The sequence below is a fragment of the Ziziphus jujuba genome, chromosome 8, assembly GCF_031755915.1.
Source record: "Ziziphus jujuba cultivar Dongzao chromosome 8, ASM3175591v1".
In the NCBI taxonomy this organism is placed as follows: Eukaryota; Viridiplantae; Streptophyta; class Magnoliopsida; order Rosales; family Rhamnaceae; genus Ziziphus; species Ziziphus jujuba.
The window spans coordinates 11,028,890-11,038,144 of NC_083386.1; the positions used below are offsets into that span (position 1 = coordinate 11,028,890).

Consider the following 9,255-nt stretch of genomic DNA (forward strand, 5'->3'; position numbering starts at 1 on the left):
TCTCCACTGTTGGCCATTACTAACTATAATTTTTCAATCTTGATAATTATGGATCCATTCATCAAATTTTATTATACATATGATAAGCATCTTCAAGTTGGCTTAATTTTGACCAGATTATTGTTCGCATGAAAACATTTTAACTTTTTAAGGAAAGAAGTTATTTTAATAACATCTTAAAAGACTTGACAACAACTGTCTGGGTGGTGTAGTTGGTTATCACGCTAGTCTCACACACTAGAGGTCCCCAGTTCGAACCTGGGCTCAGACAATTGCTTTTTGTTTTCCGTTTTTGGTTGCGGTCCAATTTGGAGCATATGGTCCAGTATTTGCGAATCATATCTACCTGTCTAACTTTAAGCCCAACTCAAAAAGCCTGCAGGCCAGTCTGGTTACTAACTTACTGGGTAGCAGACCTCGGAAAAAGCAATCATCCGTCCACGTGAGCCATGGTGTGAAGTAAACGAAACGCGTTATCCACAATCTCCTTAAAATTGGCGCGTGGGATTAAAAAAAATTAAAAAAAGGGCTCATTTCCAACAGAGCTCGAAGACGAAAACCATACCAGTCAAGTCAGTCTCTCTTCTCGTCCTTTGTTTTGTTGCTTCCAAGTTACGAAAAAAGCAACGTCTAGGGCTCGTATCCAGAAGAAGTGAAAAAAAAAAAAAAAAAAAAAGGATCTCAGGCTCGCTCAAGGCATCGAATCTCTTCCAGAGGTGAAATCTACAATGAGTCTCTGATTTATACGAGCTACAAAAGCATTCAATCTCTGTCTTTCTGTTTGAATTTTTTGCCTCTCAATGGACGAGTACAACACAAACCTTCCCACCAGCCACTTGCTCGGTTCAGTCCCTGTATGTGCCGCTTCCATTTGCTAATTTTTGTTTTTTTTTTTTTTTTTAATCGTCACGTAAATTGAGTATAAATATGATTGAATTTCTGTATTATTTTCTGTTTTTTGTGTAACGATTTTTGTTTAATTTTTTGGTCTTGTGATCTTGTCAAATGTAGTGTTCGAGATTGGCCAACATCTATGAATTTTTTTCGATTCTGTTTGTTTTCTGAGAAAAGGAAGGAAAGGCTGTGAAAGAAGTGTGAACTGTTTGGGTAATTTGTGCTGTTTGGTGCTTAATACAATGTCTGGCTTTTCTACATTTTAGGCTTTTTGGCATCTCATAAATTATCCTTTTATGTTCAATGACCTCAAAGATTGAATTTTAGCTAAGGATTATAGAAAGTGGACAATGATGAGTTAGGAAATTAATTAATTATTATTTTTATTGAGTAATTACATTCTGGTGTTTGGTTTGGCTATATATATATATAATGTTTACGTTTTTGTCCTAAGGGTGAGTGCAAAATTGGGGGTTTTCGTTCCAATCGTATAACCTCTCCTGTCCCTCTCCTCCTTTCCCAACCTTGGATGTAGGCAATTACATCCCTGACAAAATGAAAGTTCAAATCAGACGCTCATATTTCTGTCTCTAGCTGAAGTTGTTTAGCCATGAAAATTGAGAGATTTTGGTTTCCTCTTAGAAAGAAATTTAATATTTTAACGTATTATTATTTTTTGCAATCGTGTGCAACTATTGCCCCTGTTTTGGAAAATAAAGTTTTCAGTTAGCTGATATCATTTGTAACGAAACCATATCTGAGTAGTTAATTAGTTGTAAGAGTAATCCATTTGGTAAGTTTTTGCGTGTTTATTCTTTATACCAAGTTTGCTTGAAGTGCTCATATGTATGTAACCAGTCCTTTTATTATCTGGAACGAGTAATTTATGTTTCTGCAACTTTTTTTGTGGATAGGCTGTTGTCAATGAAGAAAAAGAAAAGAATACCACTAACTATGAGGGTACGAGGTTTAATCTTTAGTTCTTTTAATGGCTCAGTTTTTCTTTTACATAGTTGTAGTTTAGCCTGGGCCTTTTCTTGTTTTGTACTTTATAATATTCGTGTCCTGGTTCATATGCAGTCCCTGAAGCTAATATGCAAATATTCCCACCAACTAATGGAGGGGACAGAGGAGGACGGGGTTATCAAACTCTCCAAAGTCCAAGTGGTATCATATATGAATAAACTAATTTCTATGTATTACATTTTCTTATCAAAGATAATTCTTTTCTCTCTTTTTTTTTTTATAATAATTTTATTAGATGTAGCAAGAACTTATGTTTATTGGGTTGCAATTCAGAAAAATTATATATATATATATATATATATAAAAAGAAAAAAAAGATAAAATTTTGTTATTATTATCCTTTTGTGAAATATTTTGTGCTGGAAAAAAAATTAAAACTAGTTGATCTTTAAGGGAACTGATTTCTTGATATTCTTTCATTTATTAAACTTACTTTGTAGTAATAAGGGTTCCTTATAATATGTTTATCAACCTTAGTTTATTTTCTTATTCCTACTTGAGATTGAGCATCGAAGGCAGAAGCCATTTTTCTCTTCCTTTCATAATTATACGGAGACATAAAACTGTAATGGATATCAATTAATTTGAAATGTGAGGTTTGGTGAGTCTAGATAAGGCTCTATGGTTTGAGTGGATGAAATGGTACCATTTTGTTGACTGATGCAAGAATTAATCTTATGACTTGCTGTATATCTTTTTTAAAATTTTATTTCATGATAAAAACTAACTATTCATGCATGTTTGCAAAATTTTTAATCAACCTTGTCAAAAGTAGAGCTTAGCACCATAACTAGATATGTCCTCTAAAAGATCACCTTGCTTCTACCTCCATTTGTTTTTAATTTGGAGATGCTGTAAACTGTACAGCCATCAAAGAAGTTTGGCCGATAGGCATGAGTTAAGGTGGAAGAAACAAATGGAGAAAATAATTTGTTATCACTCTTTACTTTTGATGATTTCAATTGTCTTTTTTTTTTTTTTATATATATATATAATTTTTTGGGGCTTCATGACTAAATTTCTGGATTCCCTTCTGATTTTCCATATATTTTGAATAGGAATTGTAAACTGACTTGCAAAATGTTGAGTCAATTTAAAATTTTAAGAGTAATTTGGTACAGTTTAGAAGTTTTACAAATCTTGTATTGTCAAAATTGGATTGATATTCGAACTAGTAGAATGCTGTTGCACAATTAATCATGAGAAAATTTAAAGCCGTGTTGAGGTGGTTTGCCACCATAGTTCTCTAGGTTTTCTTTATGTGGGTTTTTAGGAGGAGATATGTAATCATTATTACCAAGTGAGAAAACTTATATACTTAACATCCTCATGGAATTATTTTTAAAATGAATAATAGATAATTTCTTTTCTTTTCTTTTTTATCTTGTTTGGTTGGTTGGGAAAGGGGAAGTTGGGCAGAAAGATTGGAGGGAAAGTTCTTATTAATTATGTCTTCTGTTTTATTCTGTTTTACAGTCATAGAATTGACGAGTGATAGAGTTCTCTTTCCTTATCTGAGATTTTGTCTCACAAAGTCATATGATGTTAGATTTGCTTTCTAATAAACCTTACTGTAAGATATCTGATCCAAGCTGCATATATATTCAGTTGGCAGGTTCTTTTGGCTTTCTGAAACTTCTCTAAGTCTTCTTGAGTGAAGGAACTTATATTTGTATCAGAGGCTTAACATTTAACTTAGATAATTATTTGAATGCTTATTTCTGATTCAAACAGAATTACTGGTCATAAAAATTAGAGCTAAGTTATTTGTCATTTCATTCCAATGCATTTATGTCCACCGCCTACTGCTTTCTGTGTTTCATGTCCAATGACCTATTTTTCTTTGTATCCAGCAGAAGGGTTTGAACAACAACCAGCAAACAACTGGAAGGGAGTATTTAGTATCTCATCATACACACAATATTTCAATGTGGATACAGATATTGTCATAAACAGGTTGCTTAGCTCTTTACATCCCACCAGTGGCGATTTTTTTGATAAGATCGATGCTAATCCTGACCTGTGAGTTCTATTTTTCCTTTTTCCTTTTTCATTTTCATGTTTTCTATCCTTTCATTTCTTTTTAAATATATATATTATAGCAGGTTAACATACTTTAGTTACTTGTATGAAAACATTTTGTGTGGACAGCTATTTCGTCAAACATTCCAACTTTTGTTGCAAAGTTGTAAAATTATGGTAAAGGATGATGCATATCCTTGAGGGTGATAGAAAAGTGGGAAATTATAAAGCCCTAAAACTAAAGGGTCAAAACCCCCTAAACTGTTCCAGTCACTAGCCCCTATTTTTAGCTGATTGGAGGCATGTAAAAATCACATATAAGCTTTTGGTAATGGCATGAAGTAATTTTTTGCACTGCCAAATGACAAAAGAGCTAGACTGTAGCTGAAAATTTATGAAGTTTAGGTGGTTCTTGTCAAATTAAAAAAAGGAACTAAAGTGTAAGAATGGGAAAAGTTCTGGGGCTTTGATGCAATAAAGTCTAAATTAAAATTTTATATTGGGGATGTAAAGATAAATTTAGAAATGTCGATAAGTATCTCCAATTGGACCAATGTGGTGTCTTCCCACACAGTTCTGTTCATTTGTGCGTATGGGTGCAAAAGTATGGCTCGTGAAAACTCTTTTGGCTTTAAGGAATGTATAAGCAAGTGAACCAGGCAGTAAATCTGTAAAGGAGCATATTTCATGATGATCTTTTAGTAAATGTTTTCCACTAGGGTAGTATTGTCTGAACTTTATAGCTTTAAGTTTTCAAAGGAAAATATGAATGTAGCTCCCAGTGATTTGTGAAGATATGCTGCAAATATTTTCATTGCTTTGAAGAGTTTGGTTGTCTTGTATAAGCTGTTACATTCTAGTTTGCTGTCAGTCTCATGCTTTTATTCACTTTTACTCCGCTAAGCCTGTTAGAGTTTTATTATGTACAACAAAGGTATAAATATGCAATTCCCTTTCTCTTTCCTCCTGATCTGGAAATCCCCATCTGGTGAATTTCTTAAAATTAACTATATATTTCTGCAAGAAGCATGTGGGTCCTGACTGTCGGGCTAAAGATATTGGTTTCTAATATTTACAATTTGATTTGACATGTCTAATATTTTTGTTCTTCCCGGTGTATTTTTTATGTTAGCTATGGGCTAATCTGGATCTCTACTACATTGGTATTTGTGCTTGCTTCTCTTGGAAACTGTGCGACCTACCTCATGGAAAAGCACACTGATAAAACTTCTTCTTGGAGCTTTAATGTCGGCTATATAAATACAGCAGCATGTGCTGTCTATGGTTATGCAGCTGTGGTGCCATTGGCATTTTATTTCTTGCTTCAGTATATGGGTTCATATGCAGATCTTGTTCGGTTTTGGTGTATGTGGGGATACTCTCTCTTCATTTTTGTTCTGGCCTCTGTGAGTATCTTCCTTCTGTTATTTTGTCCTAGTCTTTTTGTTCTTAATCTTTTTCTATCCCATTTGGAATTGGCTTGATGATTGGGATACAAAAGGCAAAAAATTTTCTGATTAAGAAGACAAAAATCTATTTATCCAAATATGCTTTAACTGGAACTTCGAATCCTGCTGTGCTTTTAACTTCACTAAAATTTTATAAATTTCTGCATCTTCTTTATTTTAACATCGAGAAACATTTGTGATCATCAACGTACCTTTCATTTGGCTATAGGACCCTTGCATTTCCCATGGTGATCAATTATTATGATCAAGAAAAGGAGATGGACTTTTTTTTTATGTTCATTAGTTATAATCTATATTCCTCTAATAATCTGATACATGACTCTGAAATATCTTCAGTTTCTGTTGCTGATTCCGGTTGAGATTCTCCGGTGGATCATTATAATCGTTAGTGGAGCTGCCTCAGCTTGCTTTGTTTCCACGAACCTGAAGTCAAAACTACAACAGAATGATGTTACAATAGTGGTGGTGGCTGCATGCTTCTTGCAATTAGCTTTGGCAGTCTTCATCAAGGTTTGGTTCTTTCCATGAAGGCTCACCGAGCTTGGGTTGTGTAGTATGAAATTTCAGCAGCTTCTCTTTACTTTGGATTTTTTTTTAATTTTTTTTATTATTATTATTATTATTTTTTTTTTTGGGGGGTTGAGGGGGCTATTTGATCAAGGGTGCTGTTTGATCAATGGTATCAACTGGAATGGAATTTGTCTAAGGTATTGGATTGAGAAACCAACTAGAGTAGAATTTGTCCCGAAGTGATGACGTCTATGTTGGGATTACGTACTTGGTTGCACCGAAGTCTGGTGAAGAGCCTGAAACATGCAATGCGAGAAAAAGAAATCTAAAGAGTTTAGCATCTGATGAATACCACACGATGTATTTGTCTTGTCTGTTTAAAAGCTTGTAAGGAGAAAAAAAAAAAAAAAAAAAAAAAAAAAAAAAAAAAAACACTAACCGAGGGGAGAACCTTTTTTTTTTTTTTCCTCCTGGCTAAGTATTCCTTATTTGAGTCTGGTTTTGTATATAAAGATTGTATCCAGATAGATTGCAATTTTTCTTTTTCTTTTTTATTAAATCCTTTGCAGTAGTAGACACGGCTTTACCTCAAGATTGCATTTGGAAAGTGTTAAAGTTGGGAGAGAAATTAATTTTTAAAATTTAGTTTTTCAGAATTTAGTTTGTTAAAAATTAATTTTTCTCTGTTTGTTGGTGAAAAAGTTAGATACGTAATTAAATTTAATATTGTATAATAAATTAAAAATAAATATATATTGTAAAAAAAATTAAAATTATTGTATTTGAGATTCTTAAAATGAGATAAGAATAATTTTTTTATATATATTTTTATGTTGGTGGAAATTTAATTTTCTGTTTTTATATTTTTTTACTTTATAATAAATATTTAAATAAAAAAAATTATTAATTTTTTAAAAAAATTAGATTTCTATTAACTTTAATTTGATCGGTGAAAAAAATGCATGAATTTCGCAAACGAGGGAAACAAACAGTGGAGCATACAGGATATTGTAGGAAAATTTTTTCAGCACTCCTGTAGTCTTTGTCGCAATCATAAGCTTTCACATTCATTTGCGATTTTTCAATTATCACACGCAATATAAATCTAACAGTATGCAGGCATATGCAAATGACAAAATAAAGCGTAGCAGAGCAGACTTACAAGATAATAATTAAGAATGGCAATTCGGTTGGGCATGCCTGAACCTGATAAATCGGATCCGATCCAATAAAAATCCATCTTCATTATATCGGATTCCTCTGTTAGTTGGGTTTTATCTGATCAGGTCTGACGAGTTACCCTTCCTGACTCGGTTTGAATGTTTATAAAATTCAAATGAATTTATCGTATTTTTCACAAGCATACCACGATACCGAATGGATTTATCAGAGCACAATCTGACCTGATTAGGGTATAAAATTTGAAAATCCGATCCGATTTGATATTCGATTAAGCATATTCGCACCTAATTAAATTGGATTGGATTTTAAAAACCCGATCCAATCTGATCCATTGCCATCCTTAATAATTATCCTATTTTTGGTAAAATAACGTACAAAGATAATAATTTAGGTTTTCGCTTATAGTGATTTGTGATTCCATACTGTCCATGTATTGATTACATAAAACAAAGTTTCTCATTCGATTTTCTTATACCAGTGGACAAAGAAAAACTGTAAAGCAGATATCGCAATCTGCATTATCTGTTCCAACTTTCCAAGTGTAAAATTGCCATATGACTATCCCATTTTATGATGCAATTATGCATTTAATTTTTGTAAAAAAAATAGAAATTTGGATTTTGCCTTCTTATGTCCATCAAATGATTCGTATTTATTTAACTGTTACTATCATGAATGTAACTGTGTATATAAAGGTAATACATCACGGACATCAATTATAAAGATACTTGGCGAACCCGTAAAGAATTTTATGTTGTATATCAAGCTTTCTACATCGGACACGAGACACCGACTGACGAAGAGCATCATATCTGACACGCGTTGTACACAACATATGTGGCTCAGATCATGTCTTCTCTCCGTTCCCAATAGGCGATAAAACGGTGGGAACTACTGAGTTTGACCCGTTTCCTTTCCTTTTATTATTAAACTGCCAACATTATTATTCAATGACTTGGACGTTGTGAAGCCAGATTCGACGGTGAATGATCTTTTATTATTTGCCAACGCAGCACCAATTTACCAGCTAAAGACAAAATGCCCATGTCATCATAAGGGGAAAAAAACAAAAAAAAGGCAATAATTATGTATAATAATTTTTTTGACTTAGAAACATTTTGCACCAAAATTATGATACCTTTTTCACTTTTTTCTTTTTATCAATAATTTGTATTCTAGCAATTTTCACTTAATGAATTTAATTAGATTAGACATACACTTTGTTAATAAAAATTTATTTAAATTGGTCACCAGACCAAAAAAATCATTAACGAATTCATGGTCACATAGCACGAAAATTCATTAATTGAATCCACAATAAAATTATTTTTATTCATAAAATATATAGTAAAATACGAATTTTATATTATCTCAGTTGATTTCATTTCACTTTATGAATAAAAATAATTTTAAATTAAAATCTAATAAATATTGAAATTAAGCAAGCAAACTCTTAAAAAAATTGTACAGCAAAGTGGAAATATTAAGTATAGTACAAAAATTAGTCTAGAACAATCTTTTATTTTTATTTTCATTTTTTTTTCCCCTAAAACCTAAATGTTTTAATTTATCCAAGAAAGGGTAATTCAATAAGGAGATGACTTATTAACTTGGTCATTTTCTATCAAAGCTGACAAAGACGGAGGTAGACCGTCTCTACCAACCCACAACCTCCATATGTGACGCGGATCTATCACCAATCACCCAAACTATCAATTTTATGCACGCCCATTCCATTCGCCGCCTACTACTACCACTACTCCATTATTTCCATTTTAGACAATAAAAAAAAATATAATAATAAAAATTTAAATAAATGGACCTCTCACGTGACACGTGTCATCCTCAATTGTAGATTGAAAAAGACAAACGTGCAGCTGGACTGCGTTAGTATCTTTCTACCAGACAGACTTCTCTCTCTTCTTTCTTTTTTCTCTAATATCTGTCCATCTGTTTTCTGAATTTTACTATTACGAACACCGTTTTTAATTTTATCAGATATCCAATAACCATCCACCACGTCTATATTTCATATTCCCAAAATGTCCTTTGTCATATTATCTGTTTTTTGTTTTTTTCCCTCCACGTCCTCACCTCACCTTGTGTGTGTCTCTCTCTCTCTCTCTCTCTCTCTTTATTAGTAGTATCCTCC

General features: G+C 32.6%; 1 protein-coding gene and 1 non-coding gene across 3 annotated transcripts; both read left to right on the plus strand.

The window, feature by feature from the left end:
- The first annotated feature begins 197 nt into the window (after window positions 1-197).
- On the plus strand, window positions 198-271 carry TRNAV-CAC (transfer RNA valine (anticodon CAC)). Its single transcript has one exon. It is a non-coding gene; the product is annotated as a tRNA-Val (tRNA).
- A 231-nt stretch (window positions 272-502) lies between these two features.
- LOC107413217 (uncharacterized) lies at window positions 503-6,513 on the plus strand. Of its 2 annotated transcripts, none has more exons than XM_016021111.4 (6): window positions 503-854; window positions 1,809-1,854; window positions 1,975-2,061; window positions 3,774-3,942; window positions 5,075-5,348; window positions 5,748-6,513. In XM_016021111.4, the coding sequence occupies exons 1-6, from the start codon at window positions 801-803 to the stop codon at window positions 5,937-5,939; spliced, it is 822 nt and encodes a 273-aa protein (XP_015876597.1). In that variant the 5' UTR covers window positions 503-800; the 3' UTR covers window positions 5,940-6,513. The 2 variants fall into 2 exon arrangements, with proteins under 2 accessions (XP_015876597.1, XP_015876598.1); XM_016021112.4 differs by having other exon boundaries at window positions 508-854; window positions 3,777-3,942.
- The last annotated feature ends 2,742 nt before the right edge of the window (window positions 6,514-9,255 follow it).

What these genes read in the sequence shown, in the direction of transcription:
- LOC107413217 (XM_016021111.4), top strand. Translation starts at nt 801, where the DNA reads ATGGACGAGTACAACACAAACCTTCCCACCAGCCACTTGCTCGGTTCA. An exon ending in ACTTGCTCGGTTCAGTCCCT is followed by an intron (nt 855 to 1,808) that starts GTATGTGCCGCT and finishes TTTTGTGGATAG; the next exon opens with GCTGTTGTCAATGAAGAAAA. An exon ending in AACTCTCCAAAGTCCAAGTG is followed by an intron (nt 2,062 to 3,773) that starts GTATCATATATG and finishes CTTTGTATCCAG; the next exon opens with CAGAAGGGTTTGAACAACAA.